The 21,703-nt window shown below is 36.7% G+C and overlaps 1 protein-coding gene across 5 annotated transcripts in view; it reads left to right on the plus strand.

Moving 5' to 3' along the window:
* The window catches only part of LOC114031828 (receptor-type tyrosine-protein phosphatase mu), a 958,139-nt gene that overhangs the window by 722,783 nt on the left and 213,653 nt on the right, over positions 1–21,703 (plus strand). Inside the window, exons 15-19 of one of the 5 annotated variants that reach the window (XM_027846963.1) lie at positions 8,392–8,543; positions 14,188–14,262; positions 14,488–14,514; positions 18,968–18,979; positions 19,700–19,887. In XM_027846963.1, the coding sequence (XP_027702764.1) occupies positions 8,392–8,543; positions 14,188–14,262; positions 14,488–14,514; positions 18,968–18,979; positions 19,700–19,887 (454 nt within the window). The remainder of the gene's footprint in view (positions 1–8,391; positions 8,544–14,187; positions 14,263–14,487; positions 14,515–18,967; positions 18,980–19,699; positions 19,888–21,703) is intronic. The other 4 variants (XM_027846964.1, XM_027846965.1, XM_027846966.1 and 1 more) reach the window with 4 other exon arrangements.

The raw sequence follows: 21,703 nt of genomic DNA on the forward strand, positions 1-21,703 counted from the left end.
CTGGCCAGGTCACTTAACCCTGTTTGCCTCAGTTTCCTCATCTATAAAAGGAGCTAGAGAAGAAAATGGCAAACCACTCCAGTATCTTTGCCAAGAAAACCCCAAAATGGGGTCAGGAAGAGTTGGCTATGATTGAAATGACTCAAAAGCAAAAATGGGGAAATGACTTATAGACAACTTTTAAGAGAAATCTTTGATTTTAATAGATGTTGCTTGTTATATCAGTGATTTCTTTTTTATTTTCACATATTTGTGAGGTTTGGGATACATAAGAGATAGCACATCATGGGAGCTACTCACATTTCAAGATAAATCTCATTTACCATAACTTGAGTACAGACCTCCCAAGAGTTATATAGGCCTCCTTTTCCCTCCTTGCTCCCTTAGCAGCTATGTTGCTCACACTGATTTTGTTGGACAAGTGTTCCCCTGGCAAACTTAGAATATTCAGAAAGCTTAACAAACCTCATCAGTGGCTTGTGAAAGACCATGTTCCAAAATGATGCACATTTAAAATTTTCCTCCTCCTCTGCTGTGTATGTAGTTGGTTAGCATATCACCAGTATACCAATTTAGCATGGCTACATTTTTGAGACCATTAAATTTCAATGTAATGTAAATATGTGGAATTCTGCCACATAAACTAACTGTGAACAGGGACCCACTATCACTAATGTTGTTTTATTCCCATTTTGTCTTATCACCAATTTTTACCAGTGTTGGGTTTTCTACGTTCTCTCTGTGTGTCTCGGCCCCTCTGGATTTATATTGTCTTGCTGGAAGAAATAAAACTAAACAAAATATCACTAAAGATACATTTATTATTTCTACCAATTGCATTTTTATTATTTAAAATCTTCAGCCTCCTTGAAAGATTGGATTATATGAACACAGGGGCTCCAAGTTATTTCCCTGATGGAAGCTATTTCTGTCAGGCAGAGACCCAGCAGGACGTGCCTACAAAAGATCAGGATGGCAATTGTTCATTTATTGGTCATTTATATACCCTACAGTTGGATGGGCAGAATGTGAAATATGATACATGGCTACAAAAGTTCCTGCCCTCTGGGAGTGTGCAGGTTTAAAAATAGGAGAAAGAGGGGGATAATCAGAGAAGAGATAGAAGTCCCAAGGAGTTTCTCAAGAAAAGTAAGCATAAATTGAAACAGGTGAGGGGAGTTGGGGAATAGAAGGATAATGAGGGCCACTAACAATCAAGTTTATCTTGGGGTTAATGCAAGAATTTCCCTTCCCAGGTTGTGGGATGCATTTTTAAAGGGTGAAGTGATTTGCATATTTCAAGGATCTGTGGTTTTCTGACTAGTAACCCTCGCACCACAGAGTCTTAGTGAAGTGCAGTCACTGGAAAAAATCATCACAGTGTGCAGCCAACTTACAGATAAACCTTTTGGAACATAGGTAGGCTGGTCTTCAGACGTGAGTTTGTCATTGGGTCCATATTTGAAACTTTTTCCAGACCAGTATAAAACTTGACAAAGATCATGTTCTGTTGATACAGCCTTCAAGAACCCAAGGTCAGTTCTATACCATGATGAGATATGGGAGTGGAACTCTAAGTGGAGGACAGCTTCAAGTTATGAGAAAAAAAATTCGATTAATTAATAGTTTTCTAATTTAATTAACTTAATCTTTAGCAACCCCTTGTGGGGAGGAAACAGAGTACCCCTACATAAATTAGCAATCTCACCATTCCTTCTACTTCTTTAGCAAAACATCCATAGGACCAATGGGCTAAGCCATAAGGTGGTGGTGACCTAGCCAACGAAACTTCAGGACGCTGCATGGTTCAATCCCTAGCAGAGGGACAGTGCCTGGTATAGTACCCTCCACATGGTCAATATTTTATAAATATTGGTAGAATTGAATTAATTCTGTGTCCTTTCTCTTCTTTTATAATTTAAGCAGTAGTACATTTCTACTTTGCTTACTTGTAGTACTACATTAAAATTTCTATAATTGGCATGCTTAGTGAATCATATAGTCTAGTTATTATATTAGATTAATAGAATGTTACTGTATGTTTCTGAAGGGATGAAAAAGTTTCAAAGAATTTGTCGTTGTTCAATCATTTTAGTCTTATCTGATTCCTCATGACCCCATTTGGGGTTTTTTTTTTTTGGCAAAGATACTGAAGTGGTTTGCCATTTCCTTCTCTACCTCATTTTTTTTTTTACAAATGAGAAACTGAGGCAGCCAGGGTTAAATGACTTACTCGAGGTCACACAGCTAGTAAATGTCTGAGGCCAAATTTGAAATCAGGAACATGAGTCTTCCTGACTTTAGGCCCAGCACTCTATCCACTATGCCACCTAAAATAATAGGAAAATACATGTGGATAGTAATACAGGTGCTAATATTTTTACAGTCGCTTATCAAAGGTTTTGTTTAAAGGAATTTTGTGAGAATCAAATGAATTAACATATTATATGAAGCTCTTTCCCAACCTTAAAGTGCTTTATGAATGCTAGCTATCATTATAGGCTCTATCCTAAGCCCTCTTTTCTTCTCCCTCTAAACTGTGTTGCCTGGTGATCTCATCAGCAGTCATGGATTCAATTATCAGCCCAATAAACATTCTCAGGTCTACTTCTCCAGCCTTAATCTCTCTCCTAACCTCATCTCCAACTGCCTGTTGCTCATCTCAAACTGGATGTCTCATAAACATCTTAAACTCATCATATTCAGAACTGAACTCATTGTATTTCCTTCCCCTCAAGCCCTTCCATCTTCCAAACTTGCCTGTTACTATGGAGGGTGCCGCCATCTTTCCAGTCACCCAAGCTCACAACTAAGATGTCATCCTCAACTACTCATTCTCTCTCCCCCTTATATCTAGCCTGTCTCCAGGTGTTGTTTATACCTTTGTAACATCTCTTGTATACACCTTCATCTCTCCTCTGGCATTGCCATCACCCCAGTGCAATCCCTGTCCCCCTGAAACCTAGACAATTACTGCAGCCTTCTGGTTAGTCTTCCTGCCTCAAGTCTCTCCTCGCTCCAATCTGTCCTCCACTCAGCTGTCGAACTGATCTTCCTAAAGTGCAGACGACCATGTCACCCTCCTATTCAGTGAACTTCAGTGGTTCTCTATCATCTCCAGCATAAATTAGAAAACCCTTTGTTTAGTTTTAAAGGTCTTTTATAACCTGTCCTCTCCTTCCTTTCTACTCTTCTTACACCTTGTTTTCCTCTACATACTCTGGGATCTAGTGATACTGGACTTGTTATTGTTCCTTGCAGAAAACACTCCTTCTTCCAGCTCTAGGCATTTTCCTTGGCTCTCCCCAATACCTGGTAGTCTTTCCTTGCTCATTTTTGCTGCCTGGGTTCCTTAAAATTTCACCTTCTATAAAAAGCCTTTTTTTTTTGATCCCCCTCAATGCTAGTGCCTTCACTCTGATAGTTATCTCCATTTTACCCTGTACATATCTTATTAGTATATAGTTGTTTTCATTTTGTCTCTTTCATTAAACTATGAGCTTCTTGAGAGCAGGGACTGTCTTTTGCCTTCATATCCCCAGTTCTTAACACATGCTTAGAGCATCGTCGGTGCTTAATAAATGTTTTTGACCATTTTAATGCAAATTAAATTTCAGCTTTTCGTTAAAGAAAATCCAAATCCGAAATCTAATTTCCCAGTTTAGATTTGTGAAATTTGATGCAGGATTCATGTAATTGATGCTTAGTAATGAAGGATTGAAACATAGGAAAAATCATTTGTGAAGATAGAAATATAATTTCAAAATACTTATTTATTCTAAAAGATCCATGGTTTAGAAGATAGTTTCAGGAGTTGCCTTGGCCCAAAAAGAAATCACTAAGCTGCCAGCTTTCTGATGATGAGGAAATCCTGAATATATTTTGTGTTTTTACATTCTTCTTAAGTTTACTTTAGCCTTTTTTATTGAAAAGCAAAAGATTTCATTGATAACTCCCTGTGAAAATTGTTTCAACATTGGTTGTGTTTCTACACACACACACACACACACACACACACACACAGGCACGCACATATACACATACCACAGACACACATACATGCCAAAGTTTGCATTCTAGGAAGTTAGCATATGTTCCAGTAAATGAGCTATTTTCTAGCAATAAATTAACATTCTCTTTCAGAGAGCAGCATCTGTTCTTTACTACCAACAAAACAAAGATCTAAAATAAGAGGCCCAAAAAAGAATAATATGGGTAAATCCATTAAGATTCATCTCTTACTATCCTCAGATCCTAATTCTTGATTTCCTGAGTCATCTATACTATTGGAATCAAGGACTTTCAATTTCTGCCATCCCAAGGAAACATTTTGGCTTAAGAAAAAATTATGACTAAAGAACTCTCAAAGCAAGTAAGATGATAGGAATGTGTTGAAAGACCTGTCTTTTGTAGTATCCTGCCATGCTCATTAGTCATCAATTTACTTAAGAAATATTTATTAAACATCAACTGGGTAATATGGGCCTAGATGCTCTAGGGAAAGCAGAATAAAGACTCTGCTCTTGAAGGATTTGATATCTATCTCGAGAGATCCAAAGCATAACCTTGTGAAATTATTTGAGAATATTTACATATCAATTAACTAGCATTCATTTAACACTTGCTGTGTGCCAAGCACTGTGGCAGGTATCAGGGAAGCAAATGCAATAGCCAGATAGTCCCTGTCCTCAAGGAGCTTATACTCTACTGTGTATAAAAGATATAAAATGTTTACAGATAAATAAGTACAGGTTATATACAAATAAATATATAGTGATTTGGTGGGGATGGGGAACAGTAACAGCTGGGGAAATCAGAAAAAGTCTCCTGAAGAAGTTGGTATTTGAGTTGAGACTTAGAGGGAGCTAGGGATTCATAGATAAGGATCAAGAGAGTATTCCAGGCTTTGGAGACAAACAGCCTGTGCAAACATATGGAGGCAGAGGATGGAATGCTGTGTATGAGGAACCACAAGCAGAAACCAGTTAGGCTTAAGTATAGGATGTATGAGGGAGGGATTAACATAAAAAAGAAGAGTAATTTGGCATTAGAAGTACTATCTTGATATACAACAGGAGTGGCCAGAATGAGGTCATTATTTTAGAAATCTTTTTGACGATAAGTTATGAGATAGGTTTTAATTAATTTAATTAATTTATTAGAAGGAAGTAATTGACAAAGTAATTATTGATAGGCTTTGTCTTTTATTGATGTCCGTTTAATGCCAGAAACTTTATAGGTAAGTTACTCACGTGTTGTGCGGGCCCTAGAGGTCCTACTGGTGAACACCAAAAAGAGTCACATGGAATGAAAAGTTATGACTCACTTGCAAACTGCATCATTAAAAGGAGCAACCATATCTGTGAGATCTCAGATCTATCAAATGCATATGCTAATCCCTTTGAATTTATAGCTGTGAGTTTCTTATTTGACTGGCTCTGTGTGGAGGAGGAAAAATTCCTTGTTTGCAAGGTTCTTATCAGGACAAGAGATCTACAGTAAACTGTCTTGGGATCATTGACATTAGTGCTTACAGGTGGATATTAGAAAGAAAAGCATCAATTCCAATAGAACTTCTTTTATCATTGGGAAAGAAAAATATGACAGACCTAACTGCCTAAATTTTAAAGTGAAAAGTTTAAAAGCAAGAGAAGGATTGGAGGAAAAGTTTTCTGAAGTTATATATGGCTAAGTCTCTAACGGAAAATAAAAAGGAAAATTTGTGGAGGGAGAAGAGGAACTGTTTTTGTAAATCAGATGAAAAGAAATAGCAAGCATTTAAGAGAAAGTTGACCATTTTGCTGGGACTGTTTAGGCAGTAATCTTAGCCTACTCTCTCCTTGAGTGTTCCCGTAGTTGTCTAAGAATGACTTTCCATGGAGCTGCCAGAGGTAGAAGCTGAGATAAAATGGGTGATTTGTAACTGCAGCTGAAGAACTAAGCATAATATTGCCTCCCTATCCCTACACACCTGGCACCAACATCCAAGCTGCAAATTTGGTTCTTTGTCTTCTATTGATGATTGGAAAAGAAGATAAAGAAGGGTTCTGTGGCCTAGTTTTGGAAAATTGACGCTAATAAATCAGCTACACACATCCCTTTTATCAATCTGACAACAATGAAGGAAAATCTAAGAGGTGTTTTAAGTTGAAATTCCCTTATTATTAGTGATTTGGAGCATCCTTTAATATTGTTGCTGATAGTTTACTTGGATTGAAAAAAAAAACCCAAAACTTCCTGTTCTTAACCTCTGGCCATTTATCTTTTGGGGAATGGCTCTTGTTCTTATGTGTTCTTCTGTATTTGTTTCAATTCCCTATATATCTTATATGGAAGAAATATAAAATTTAGAAAATTAAATCTTTTGAGATTTCATATAGTCATGAGGGTAATTTTCTACCTATGTATCTATTTGTTCATTTATTACTTAATCTTTTTTCTTTCCCTGAGCTGCTTAAAAACTAAGCTTATACCTAAACCTGGTAAATGTGTAAAAGTTATTTTTATCATATTATGTTATATAAATTATTGGTGTTTCTGTAAGTTTCGGTTACCAAAAATCAATTTAGGGTTAGAACTATTATGTATTTCCATATTCCTTCTTACCTAATATAATACATATAAAACATTCTTATTGAATGTCTATTTAGGTTAAGGTGAGTTGAATTGATTATAAATTCTTCATGGATAGCCTTACAAGTGACCAGAGTTTGGCTAACTTTTCTAAATAATTGAGGACATGCCTGATTGCACAGCCCAAATGTACCTTTTGTATTTTTATCTTCTGAGGACAGAGCAGTTGTGATTTACCTCTCCTATGAACACTTTGTTAGTGGCCTAGCCTCTTGGAAATTTATCTGGTGGCCAGCTATGTGGATATCATCAGTAGTGGTCAAATGTTGTTTAATTGATAGTTGGAGTAGTGTGCTAAGAAGAACATACTGTCTGTGTCTTCAGATAATGTGAAAAGCCGGCTGTAAACTAAAAAACAAAGTGTAAGTTGTTATTGTGATTATCTAAGTAAAACTTATAGTTGCTCTCCTGTAATTTTTTGGTTGCAAGTTTTGTAAATCTTTGTTTCATGTATTTACTTTCACTGAAAATTTAGTCTACTTCAGATTTTGCTCTATAAGATTTGTGGTGTGACTTTTAGACCCTACATTTTTTCCTATAGGGTGTGGTATGGCTTTTAGAGTTCATAATAGCTATGGGCAAATTTGAGTGATTTGGTGAATATATTATTAGTTCTGTTGTCACAACTGTCTGGCCAACTGGAATTGTTACAGAATCCAATTTTTTTTAGGTCTTACAAACAGCAGGTATTTAAATGCTAAAAAGGAGCTTTGTTTTTCAGTTTTTAAAACTGTTGACCTTTACTGTGTGTGTCTATATGGAGAACATAAAATAAAATTTCATTTTATATGTATATATATATATATATCACATATATGTTTGTATAAATAATATTATGGGGTACCTTGCACAGTGGATTGTACATAGGTAGGAAGGGAAGGGAGTAAATATTTATTAAGTACTTACTGTGTGCCATACATTATGCTAACACCTTTACAAGTGATTTATTTGCTACAGTTGCCACTTAATAGATAGTTGTTAAACTGGGTGTTTGTTGAATTATTTTCTTCTCAAGTCTGATCTCTTATCAATAAACATACATTCATTCTATTTGAAATTTAGATGTATATTCAATTTTTTTGTATTCAATTAGCATTTATTAATTAATCATATATTTATTAAGTGCTAGATACTGTGTAAGGCATTGAGGATACAAGCACGATGAATGAAATAGTCCCTACTCAGAAGAAGCTTGCTTTCTAATAGTAAAAACCACAATTACATACTGTTAATGTATGTAACATATATATGTACATAGTATTATACATAATACAAAATTGATAAATATAAATATATACAAAGTAGACAAGGTAGTTTGGGAGGGAGGGCAGTAGTGGTTAGGGGAATCTAGAAATTATTCATTCAGAAGATGGTACTTGGGTTGTCATTTAAAGGAAGAGAGGGACTCTGTGAGGCAAGGTAATGAGGGAGTGAATTCCAGGCATGTGAGACAGCCAGTGCAAAGCCTCTGAGGCATATTATAATAATAGCTAGCCATTACAAAGCACTTTGAGATTTACAATCATTTTACATGTTTTCCCACATGAGATGAAATTTTGAAGATGAGGCATAGAGAGAAAACCATTTTGGATGAATTTCAGAATGCAAAAACCGGGGCATCGTCCAATGAGTGCATACTACTGTCTAAGTGCCTACTGTGTGCCAGGCAGTGTACTAGTAATCACTATGAAATATGCGAAGATAAATTAAATCTGCCCTAGAGAAACTTACCCATATTTTTGAACTTTGTTTTCTAAGGAAACTGGCCAAGAAGCGGAAGGAGACAATGAGCAGCACCCGACAGGAGATGACAGTGATGGTGAATTCAATGGATAAGAGCTATGCTGAGCAAGGAACCAATTGTGATGAGGCTTTTTCTTTCATGGACACACACAATTTGAATGGGAGATGTAAGTTCAGAAATGTTGGCTCTAACAATTTCTCTTTCATTTTGGAGGGTCTGTGATCAAGGAAGAAGGCTTTAAAAACTCACCAAAAAATTCCCCCTTACCTGTTTAATTCAGTGGTTTAGTTGAGTACTCCTGGAAACTCTCATCTCCCAGGGTTGTAAAACAGTCTCCCTAATGTAAAGAACTTTCAGACCAAAGGAAGCCTCTCTCGCAATTGCAATGCAATAGCAATGAGGTTTTTTTTTTTGTCCTTTCTATCATAAAGAAGAGATCTTATTGTAGAAGACACCTGCTCATTATTTTCTTTAAGACTCGGATCCTGTTTATACTGATGTGGTGTAGGATATTATACAGTTAAAACCTATTTGAAAAATTTACTACAGGGTAGTACCAAGTTAATTGTTTTCTTTGTTTGTTCAACAGATTCTGGCACAATTATAAGGAACAATTAGCTTGTTTATTTGAATAATAAATAATGAATTTGTTTGTCCTTCCCTCCTGTGTTAGTCGGGGTTTAGTTGTACTACAAAGAAATAAATACATAAAAATGATATTTCTATATCTTTCTCTGCATCTGTTATTAATTCATAGTTCTAATGAGGCACAAGTCCATTTCTGACATAGACTAGTTGGCTTTCTTCCCCACGTTTTGTGGCCACAGATTGTAACCTCATCTTTGCTAGCTATGTTGAGAATACATCTAATGACCAGAAAGGGAACTAGCAAAGAAAAGGTGAATGAATCAGCATAAATCCATTCATTTCTTTAAAAAAAATCTGGCTGTGGAACAAAATGCTCACATTTTGGGGTACAAAGGAAAACATAAGTCCATATGTGATCCTCTCCTTTGTTCTTAAAGGTAACAATCCTGAGGGTGTTCTGTGTGTCAAAAGAGAGCTACAAAGCTCAGGCTTCAGAGAATGCATGTAATCTGTCCCCTGGGCAACAACTATAGCCATTCCTTGAAAATTCTTTTGTTCTTTATGATTCTGTGTGCCTGGCCTGAATCAGTGTCTATAAGATACACTGCCCTCTTCTTTCTTACATGTATGGTTCACGCCACACCACCCAGAGGGCACAGTGCACTGGGTCAGCCTGCTCTTGTTTCTCAGAAGTCCATGTTTGTATTGTACCATTTACCATTCTGCTTCATACAGTTTTCTGCTCACCCTAGCTACAGTAACTCCACTTCATCTTGCCATGCAGGAACCATTTTGATATGTCACGGTCACACATCCTTCATGAATGCCTGATGGAGCTCAATTCTGGTGGATATTTCTTAGGTGCCAATGGACCAGATAGCCTAAGATGATTTCATTACAGTTAACTCTGCCCCTTTAATGAAGGTTGTTTGTTGTGTGAATGATACTAATGATACCCCAACATGCCACAGACAACCTGATTTTGTCCTCAGTTCATAGTACTTAGACAGCCTGGTCTAGTTGAAAGAACGCTGGGATAGGAGTCAAGAAACCTGAATTCAAGGACCTGGGTTCATGTCTAGGCAACACTACTTGTTAGCCCCGGTGACCTTGTACAAGAGACTTGACCTCCTTTCCTCATGCATAAAATACTGTCTAAGGTCCCTTCCAACTCTAAGTTTCTGTGTCTCTAGATAATTAGCCATAAGCATTTATTAAGCACCTACAAAACAAAAATGAATTATTCTCTGCTATATTTCATCAGGTGAGCATATGTATACACACACACACACACACACACACATATATTTATATATACACACACACACACAGAGTATAGATAGTGCCCAGAGTTTTGAAATATAATATATTTACCTGACACAATAGAAATTATCTTCTTCACCTCCTCTGCCTATTAGAGAAATAAACTTTAAATCTCCTGGGGGCAGGGAGGGTTCATTATTATTGTTTGATTTTATTTTTCAAACATATATTTTTAAGGATAACATAATAACATTTAGGAGGATTTCCTAGCATTAGTAATAAGGTTTTATATTCCTAGCTACACTTGGCATTTTGTTACTTACAGGGGAAAATGAAATGTATTGTTACTGGGGTCTCACTTTACAAGCACATAGGACGATTTTCCAAAATGCCTTTTTCATGATGAAAATTCTCACAAATAAATGTATTTGGGATAAATCACTGAAATTGTAGGAACATACATCAAGTTCCAGAGCTTTTGATGTTCAAACAACAGGGGAGATGTACCCTAGGACAGGAATTCTAATTTGTCATTTACCTTTTTAAAGTGAGTGTATTTATGGAAAGCTAGAAATTTTCATGCACAGCAGAATTCCTGTGAAAACTACATTAGCTTTCTTGGCTGACCTACCTTTGGGCCTTTATTCATCCTGTCCATCAGTAAAACCAGTAGTAAAAATAGAACAATATTCTTTCATTTCTCTCCTCCCATTACTTTGAACAGTGAATTGGCCACATCAAAGACTATCTATTAGGACTGACCCTCGTGGTGAAACTTTATCACAGTACTTTCTTAAGGTCTTTACAATAACAGAAAGGCAGTTTCTGGGGGAGGAAAATTGCGTGGGAAAGAGTTTGGTTGACTACCAGGTTGCAGGCACAATTTAACTCAACAGGCATTTTTAAAGTATCCACTACATGAAAGACATTAAAAACAGCATAAGTATGAGTGTATGTAAGATCTGTAGGTGATGGAGCGCTATGGGAATTGGAGTAGCGATGCAAAATCAAAAGCAGGGAGGGCTTCTTTAATTTGTAGGAGAGGTAAGAAGAAATGAAGTTGCAGGACATAGAAATAAACACCAAAAATTTATGAGGGATTGAAATGTGCCCTCCACACCATGCAGATTATATTGCCTATTGCAAGTTATTGTGAAAGGGGTAAGACAGTATGTAAAGGAGAGAAAAGAGAGGTTTTCATGAGTGAAGACAGTGAGACTACATGATACAGTGAGAAGAGGACTGCCTCTGGAGTCTGAGGCCCTGCATTAAAATCCCACCTCTGAGGTTTACTACGTGTGTGAGACCTTGGGCAAGTCCCTTTACCTCTCTATGTGTCAGTTTCCTCAACTCTAAAATGAGAGGATTGAACTAATTATCCATTCTAGCTATAGATTAGTGGCCCTATAATAGAACTGATGTTTTTAATTGTTCTGCTTTTGTGAAAGATGAGATACGTATACTTATTTTATAGTACAAACATTTACCAGCCCCCATCATAAATATTTCAAATAATACAACAAATAACATCACTCAATAATTGCTGACCTACGTTGCTGTACAGGTGTCCTCTGTCTTGTTGCCGTGGCTTGTTTCATATTAGTTGAGCATCTTAATGAGCAAGCAAACTTTTAAAGTAAAGCCTTTGGAATGGACGTTTTAATCTCATCAGTGATCTTCTCATTCATTCTTCTTACCATGAGAACACTTCTTTATTTCAGAAACAATATTGTTAAACAATTATCTATTTCAAAGATTTATTTACATACAAGCTTCTGAAATGAGTTGAACAGCATGATGTAGGAAAAAGAACACTGAACTGTGAGAACCAAGAGGCCTGAGTTCTATTCTCAGCTCAGTCACTAGCTAGCTGTATGGGTTTGAATAAAATGCACACAGAAGAATAGGTGACATTTATATGATGAGCTTTGTACTTTATGTTATATGTGTCAGTGATCTTCTGATCTTATATATGTGAGTGATCACATAGCCCTGTGAATTAAATTCTATAAATACCTACCCCTCTACTGCACAGGGTTGTTCTAGGGATCAGGTTTGTTCATGTATGTAAAATACTTATGTAAATATAGGACAATTAGTGCTCTGCTAAGAATGCATATTAAAAACCAAACACTGAAAATCCCTGCCAGAAACATAACAATCATAGATTTCGAGTCGGAAGGGACCTGGTTCCACTCCTTCAGTTTACAGATGGGAAAACTAAAGTTTTGAATAGAGGTGAGAGAGACTTGCTCAAGGTCACACAGGAAGTAAAATGGAAAAGCCAATATTTGTACCCAGATCCTCTCATGCCCGATTTGATACTATCCACTGTCCCACATTAGCTAACAGGCTAGATGACAGATAAACATGTCATTGACATAAATTTAATGGAGCAATTATGAGAGTATGTTAAGTGCTTAATATTGAACCAATATAATTGCTTGAAACCATTCTAACCCATCCATGTACCAGAATGAAACTAAAAGTGTGGAAGGAAAAGTCATATTTCAAAGTAAATCAAAAGTGTACTCTTACAGAGGGAGTAACAGTTTTGAATGGAAAAGAATACATTTGGAGATTGTATTGGGTTAGGTTTGAGAGATAGTTGATATTGCATCATCGGGGATTATTGGTAAAAGCAGATTCATTGAAAGACTAGTGTCAAGGAGAGGTCTCCAAAGAAGGGGATGAGATAGTGTTGTCAGCAATCAAGCCAACACTTGATGAAGTGTTTCCAGACTGGGAGTGTATGTGTGGGACTAAAGGCAGAGAGAGAGAGAGAGAGAGAGAGAGAGAGAGAGAGAGAGAGAGAGAGAGAGAGAGAGAGAGAGAAAGAGAGAAAGAAAGAGGGAATTTTTACATACTGTAACTAACATAAAGAGTAGAGATTCAGCTGAGTGTCAGAGAGGTGAATGAATAGATTTACCAGCCCAAGAAAGAAACTTCCTCTTGAAATTAAATTATTCAAAAAAAAGAAATTAAATTATTCCAAATGTACATCACATAGTGAAAAATATGTATTACAGATTAAAACTTGGCAAGACTATTTTGCTAAAAGTGAATAGAAAGGTGAAGGAAAACAGTAGTTCTATCACATTTCCTTGAAGATTAGGGAAAAAGATTTTATTTTTCTTTCTTTGTTTGTTTTTTAATGAGGCAATTGGGGTTAAGTGACTTGCCCAAGGTCACACAGCTAGTACGTGTCAAGTGTTTGGTCTGAGGCCACATTTGAACTCAGGTCCTCCTGACTTCAGGGCCGGTGCTCTATGCACTGCGCCACCTAGCTGCCCCTGGAAAAAAAGATTTTAGATAGATACTCAGAAATAAATCAGTGAGGATGACTAATTTGGCAGTCAAACAACATAATTTTATAAATTAAATCAGAAGGCTAGAGCTAGTGAAGACTTTAGAAATATCTTGTCCAAGGCCTTCCTATCCTATTGTACATCTGAGGAAACTAAGGCCAATATTTTTGTCAATTTCAAATAATAACATTCTTATTAAATAATTTTTGAATCTTTTAAAATTCTCTATTTCTCAAAAAGCACATATGGATATTTATTCCTAATATAAAAGCAGCTTTGTGAATCAGAAAACAGAACTACATCAGGCAAAGCTGAAAGTCATGACAAAAGTCAAATGATAGATTTTGTTGAATCAAAACGGGTTTTTGATTAAAATTTTAAGTGATAATAGGGTACCACCTCCAAAGTACAGGTTCCTGCCTTCAAAGACAAATAGGAATTTCTCATGCCAGGGACCAGGCCGGTCCTTCTTGGTACAATGACAGTGACAAATAATTGCTATACAGACTTTTGGCAGATCACTGAGTTGTTGCTGACATCAGCGATCTGAACCAGAATTGAGCCCTGAGCACCCTCCCCACCAAGTGGCCTCCAATTTTCCAGTGCAGTGACCTCTCTGCTGTCAATGACTAGATTTTCTTTTCTTTACAGCTGTATCTTCACCATCATCTTTTACAATGAAAACTAATACACTGAGTACCACAGTGCCTAATTCCTATTACCCAGGTAACTGATTTTTTTTCATTGTTTCATCTCTTCAGAACCCCTTAGCAATCAGAACCAATCAGTGCCCACATTACTATATTCGCAGTGCTTTAGGAGCTTAATAATATGTTTGACATGTTGTAACCAGATGCTTTCTAGGGGGACATGGGGGAACTTTTCATCAATCATTTACTGTTCTTTCTCTTTTTACCTTTTCTGCATTGACCTGCTTATGATGTATGACAGATCCATTTGTGCCAACTGCAATTTTAGGTGAGAACATTTCCCTTTATCAAAGTTTATTGCAGGAATAATTTGGAAAGTCAGCGCCCACTCTCTAAGAGACTGGCATTTTTATTCTGTATGGTGCAATGATTGGACACAGGACATGGGGGAGGGAAGTGAAAAGAATATTTTTAAAACATTCTCCCTTAAGAAGGAAGGTTGCCTGCATGTGTGCTGGGGACAATGCCAACATTTCTGCTGTCAGATTCAAGTCAGACAGCGCAAGGAGACTCCTTACTGGAGGAGACCAAGATGCCACACGTAGGTTTGAGCATACAGAGAGAATACAACATCTCCCAAATTAGCCATGTTAGATATCTGAAAGCTGAATTTTGCCCAATATGATAATCATAGAAATGAAAATAGTCTATCATTATTTTTAGTTATTTCTCTATATTGTGGACTTCAATTTTGAAAATAGCATTTTTCTAATTATACCAAGTATATAGAAAAATAAAATTTGGCCACCTACCAGATCTTGGTGAGGCTCACTATATCATCAATTTTCCAATGCGTCTGTCACACAGTGAAATTCGAAAGGAGCTGATATTCTGAACAGTGAAATGACAAGATGGCACTTTACAATCAGATGGTTTATTATTTGTCAGGTGTCACTGGAAATGAAATAAGGTGTTAGCCCTGTGGGGCACAAAGCATTTAAAGTATGAAGTGTTTCCAGCACAGGGGGTTGGGGTTGGGGGGTAATGTCCCATGTGTTCAATATGAGAAGGGTGAAGAGAGATGGCATTACCTGGCTATGATAACAAAATAAGCATGAGCTGCTATTGCATTTGAGACGCATAAGTAACCAGAGTGTATCATGGCTTGTGTTCTCTTTCTATTACTAACCATACCGAAAAGGAGCACAGCAAAAACGGCATCAAGGTATATAACAATTCATTGTAGCCAGAGTTCCATCCTCAATTGTTGTAACTTCTTTCTAATTCTCTTTTACAAAGGTTTATATCTTTGCAACTGTCAATTTTTTCCTCCTGTGCTTCTCTTTTCTCTCTTTATGATTTTGTATTAGTGTAATTTTTTTCTATTGTGTTGTCTGAGCTTGAGCCACTGTGTTGCCAAAGTAAGACAAAGCAGGGGCAGCCACATAGGAAAAGGCAGAAGACTCAGAATTTGGGCTGCTGAACTCCTGTGGTGGGGAGGGGGCTAATGGCTCCTCCCTTTTATTTTAAAGCCACATCTAAAGCAAAGAAATGCAACATTTCTGCACTTACATGAGTGGGGGACAAGTTAATCATAGCTACCATAACAATGTAATCTGCATGCAAATGACATCTGCAGAATCTTTTGACAGGCTGAGATTTGAGATTTCTTTGTGTGCTGTAGCATTCGTTCAGCGCTTTGGCAGATATCCTGACCTTGGAGGAGCTGTGAGTGAGCAGAGAGGGCTAAGCCACAAATTTTCAAAAAGTAGAAAATATTCAGATTTCAGAATAGGATAATCACAAGCTTATTAAATGAATTTCAGGGTAGTGAACTTTTTTTATAAAGTTACTACTTTGCAATTATTAAACCCTAATGACTTTTTAAAAAATATCTTAGTCTTCTGTATGGTGAAATAATCACTTAAAAAGGACAATTTTGGTAGTATCAAAGTACACAGGTTGAAGACTAACTCAACTGAACTGATAAATATTGGTGATTCCATATAGCATCTATTGCTGTCAGAGTAACCAATGACAGTGCTTTGGAGTTTTTCTTTAGACTGATCATGTAATGTTGATATAAATCCTTACGAAGCATAATAGGAATTAGTCAAAGCAACCACCTCTCCCAGCCCTCACCCTTGAGCAACCAGACACCTAAATGACTTGCCTTGTATTATTATTATTTTTTTTTGTGGCAGTAGTGATGTTGGTGATAAGAGCTTCTCTTTTAAATGTGGGGAAGCAGAACTTTTTGACGTGCCCAGAATGATTTAATTATCCAGGCATTTCCTGAGTTATTCATCCCCAGGTGCCAGCATTCCCAGATTAATTAAGTAGGGCTAGTTGTTTTTTTTTTTTAAGTCAGCATGTGCTAAAATATATTTTCACAAAAAGATGATAACCAAGGAAACATAATATGGATGGCAAATTTTATCACTTTTGCATCCTTGGGGCTTTTTTTTAATAGGAAAGAGGATTTTAAAATCCCTTCAAATAAAGTAAATATTCATCTAGTATCTCCCAGAACTTGAAAATAATGGATGTATTTAGTAATGTCAAAATGAGAATCTTTGGTTTTCTCATAGGCCACTTTTAAAGTTATTTACACTATCATATTGATAGGCCTTCTGCATTTGATTTTTTAAACTAATATAGAGGAAAAAATAGAAATATCCATTCTGCTGGTATTATCAGTCTTTAATATGTCTTAATGTATCTGTGTATCTTTTTCCTGAATTATGTTAGAGCATATTTATCATTTAATCCTGATACTTCAGATTCTAGGTGGGAGTCTGGGCTACTTCCAGCTCCTCAAGTCTTATTACATAGCCCTATATCTCTCTTTTTTTTTTTACATATTAGCATATAATCAAGTTAGGGTCATGAGAGCAAAGATTTAGAGCTGAAAGGGATTAAGAGGTTGTCTACTCTAATCCCCTCTCCCCTCATCCCATCCTGTTTTACAGATAAAGAAACTGAGTCCAAAAGCTGTTAAGTAACTTGGTTAAGGTCACTCAGGTAGTATGAGGCAGGTGGGATTTGAACCTGTCTTCTTACTCTAAACCCAGTATTCTTTCTTTTATAACATGCAGCCTCTGGGAAGGAAAATAAAGATTTAAGTCACATTTTTGAATAGACAAATTATATAAATTTAAGTACTCAAGTTTAAAGCCGTTGGTCCATGAACCAGATAGTTCCTTCTGGGGAACATATTTACTTGTTAACCATGATCTTAGTATTTTAGGTGCTTAGGTGGATTTTATTTTTAAAAGTTTAGATCCTCCCCACAGTGATAATGAGACCATTATGTCTTTCTATATTGGTAGGTCATTTCATACATAGTACACTGGGTAGCTTTAATTACAAGGGTTTAAAACTCATGAATCTGAGCAGAATTTAGCACAAGAATGGCCAGCTCTTGCATCATAACCTGCCCTGCTAGAAATTAGAGAATGGTTAGGTTGCTGTTTTTATTCCCATCGAATGGCCCAAATCATTTAAAAGAAGCTTATAAGGTCAGCTCACAGCAGAAGATATATTAATAATGTGCATCCCAAAGAATCCAAAGCTGAGAGAATGAGAGAGGCACAGAGGGGAAAACTCATTAGCAGTGTTTCATTTATTATCATCTCAAGGAAGGAATGTGCTGCGTCTCAGCCCAGCTGATTTAGCATTCTAACCGGGGCTCCCATACCCCAGTTTTTAAGCCAAGTTGTTAACAGGAAGGAAACCTGATAGGAAAAATTTTCCAATATAATTGTGACTGTTCTGACATAAGAAAAAAATTATTGAATTTCAGTAAATTTAGCCAAATTTTAGTGAATCCAAATAAAAATCATAATATCAATTTACTACACTTTTATTTCGTCTTTTGTGTCTTTAGCCACCTTGTAGCGATCCAGGTGCCATTTCAGCAACAGCAACATAGCTACACACGTTTTCCACCTCTCATGCCATGCATCCCAAGGTGCTTTGCAATGTAGATAGACTTTAGATTCCAAATAAGGATTAAAAAAATAGTACATTGGAACTGGATTTTTCTTTGAACTTCCCATCAATAAACAATCTTATTAAAAAAAAGATCTTGTATGCTTGATGTATAAATATTAGCTTTCATCCTTTTTACTTAAAATTAGCTCCAGTTCTAGTGTTCATATTTTAAGAAACAGATAAATTAATTTAGTGGTGTATTTTGATGATTTGAGTCTATAGAGAAGATTAAAATATCCTCATTATATAACATAGGTAGTTCGTGTATTACATTGACCTTTAGAAAATGAATATCTTAAAATCTTATTATCATAAAACTTTTCTCCACACAAAAGTTTTTTTAAAATAACTAGTATTTCTGCAGCTAACGAAACTAATTTTATTAGTGCTCTTTTGTTAAAACTATGGCCTCTTTAGGCTTTTTGGACCAAATTGTAGCACAATTTGGTAGACTTGGCCCTGGTATTTCAGTGAGAAAATGTATTAAGTGAAAGCAAGATTCATTTAGTCATTATTTGGTTCTGGGGGATAGGAAGCAATTAGGAAACTTTTTCACCTCCCATTTATTCTCAAGGGCTTCTGTTAAACACCTCCATCCTAACTTGGTGGAGAAAGTTAGGGTTGGCCCTCAAAAAATTACTTATGAATAGGAAACTAAATTGTGAAGTTAAAAGTTCAAAATAGAAACTACCTGTAATGATTCATGTAGTACTTACTGTTGCTTATGCCCTGTTTCCTTTTTCTCCTCCTCTTTTTTTTTCTCCTGATATGTATCTTCTTAAAAGTGCCAATAAATGGTAAGTTTCCCATCTGCCCCATTGAAAAGGTGTGGAGGGAGTGGGAATGTGTGTATTACCTATAGATTTTTTTTTACAAACCCAGCTGGTTCTGTTGTGTGTTGGCTTGCATGCGGTCATTTAACATTTCACATGTGACATGGCCCATGATTAAAGCATGCCAAGTGGCCAGTCAGATGACTCCTTGTCATCTCTCCTCTTGTGTGTATGTGTTTTTTTTTCAGTATGTTGTATCAAATTCATACATTCATTGCAGTCCTGGCTTTAAAAACCATAAACCATTCTGTGCACTTTTATTTTGCTCACAAGGCCATCTGTAGAGAATTCATTTTGTAATAAAGAAGAGTCAACTAATCTTAGAAGGAAACAAGTCCTGTTTTATACCAAGGGGACTTGATGAAGTTTCAGGATGAAACTTCGGTATGATTTAGCAAACTGTGGCTGAGGGACTTAATAACTCTCCTTGTCAATTAGCATTTGGAAAGCAATATATGGTTTGGACTGCTTTGCAAAGCATAAATTCTTTGCCTCATTCCAATGAGTATTGCTCTTACCATTAAGAAGTTCTGGACATTTTCCTTTTCTTCCTTGCTGAGCCATCGCAAGAGGGTACTGCAAGTCATAGATTTGGGTGATGACAATTGCCAGTCTCTTAGACAATGTGTTTGCAACTTAGTTTGTTGATGGGTCTTTGTTTATTCCGTGCCATTCTTTTCCTAGACGAAACCCATACGATGGCCAGTGACACGAGCAGCGTGGTCCAGTCCCACACCTACAAGAAGCGAGAGAACGCAGATGTGCCCTACCAGACAGGACAGCTTCACCCAGCCATCCGCGTGGCAGACTTACTACAGCACATCACCCAGATGAAATGTGCAGAAGGATATGGCTTCAAGGAGGAGTATGAGGTGAGCACAAACTCATCAAAAGAGCCCATTTCACAGACTTGGGAAATCACTTTTGGTACTTTTAGCTTAAATTATAGGAAAACACAAAACAGACCTCTTAAGAATAGCCCCTAGTCATTAACGAAGGCATAGGATGCTCAAGTGATTAAGACGCTATTTGAAGGTCTTGAATGTCTCAGAGTGTTAGAAGTTAAATGTGAAGTGAATGCCTGCTTTAATTTTTTTGTTTGTTCTATGGAAAGAGTAATGAAATTTGAAATTACTTAATGCACTAGGCCCTTCTCTCTGATTTCTTTTTCCTTCCTCTGACTTTTCTTATAAATGAGGCTTGAAACCCCAAGGTATTTTATAGCAGTCATCCATAACAGAGAAAGAAAATGTCTTCTTAAAAATTACAGACCTACCACCGGTGGTTATTAAATAATGCTAAAGAGTCTGATAAATGTCATGGCCTAGGACAATGGTTGTAGACCTGCCAGCATGAACCACCTCTTACTGCCCTTGCCCTCTTGTGTGGTCATCTTTCAGTGTGATTTTCTCAAATGGTGACGTTCACCCTCAGCAAGACAAACCCATGTTTGTACTTCTCTCACAGTCCTTGTTAGAAGATAGAATGTCAGAAAGCCATTCAAGAAATCAGAGAGTGGTTTGAAGAAATTTGTTACAAGAAGAATACCAACACTTCCCAGATCATTTTTTTATGGATGCATATCTGGACATTTTAATGACCTTATATTTTTTTCTGATAAAGTAGATCCAGTCATGAAACTTCATAAAGTAGTGAGTTTATATGCTTAAAAGAAAAACAGAAGCATAGATACTTTTTTCACCTTAAGACTTCAGAAAGAATGGTATTGAACTTGGAGTCAGGAAGACCTGAGTTCAAACCATGCCTATGACACATTAGCTGTGCAAACCTGGGCAAGTTACTTAACTTCTCACAGCCTCAGTTTCTTTATCCTTAAAATGAGGATAATAATAACGCCTATCTCACAGGGCTGTTGTAAAGATTAAATATGATAACATATATAAAGTGCTTTGTAAAACTTAAAGTATTATATGCATACTGAAGTACTATATGCTGTTGTTCAGTCATTTGTCAGTTGTATCCAACTCTCTGTCACCCCATTTGGGGTTTTCTTGGCAAAGGAAGTGGTTTGTCATTTCCTTCTCCAGTTCATTTTACAGATGAAGAAACTGAGGCAAACAGGGTTAAGTGACTTGCCCGGGGTTACACAGCTAGTAAGTGTCCAAGGCTGGATATGACCTCAAGGTCCTCCCAATTCCAAGGATGGCATTCTATCCACTGTGCCACATAGATGCCCATATATGCATGCTAGCTGATATTATCAGTAAGATACACTAGGACAACAGATCTCTAACCTGGTCTGAAGTTTGGGTATATCTTGTCAGAAGGAAATTATTTTCCATCTGTTTTAGGTAGTCTCAAACTCTTATGGACATCAACTTTGCTCCCTTCTGACATTTAATATCAAATAACAATACCTCAGTTTTATGCCCCAGACACTTCTGTGTGGTTGTCTTGAACTGAGCTCTCCTTTCTAGCTTCAATCACCAGAGACTCATTACAACAGCAGAGCAACCAACAATATAGATATTTGTCATGTCACTGATGTGCTTATGAGAAATAAGAACAGTTTTTTGGGGGTCTAAAACAATAAAATAGGAACTTGGCTATCCTGATTTTCTTTCTGAAGAGAAACTTTTCCAGGGCCATTTTAATAAGGTTATACACACGGGAACTGTTGCATGTTCCTCAAGTTTTCAATTTGAGCTGTTCATCTTTTAGAGAACA

This window comes from Vombatus ursinus, unplaced genomic scaffold (assembly GCF_900497805.2).
Source record: "Vombatus ursinus unplaced genomic scaffold, bare-nosed wombat genome assembly UNPS02015255.1, whole genome shotgun sequence".
NCBI lineage: Eukaryota > Metazoa > Chordata > Mammalia > Diprotodontia > Vombatidae > Vombatus > Vombatus ursinus.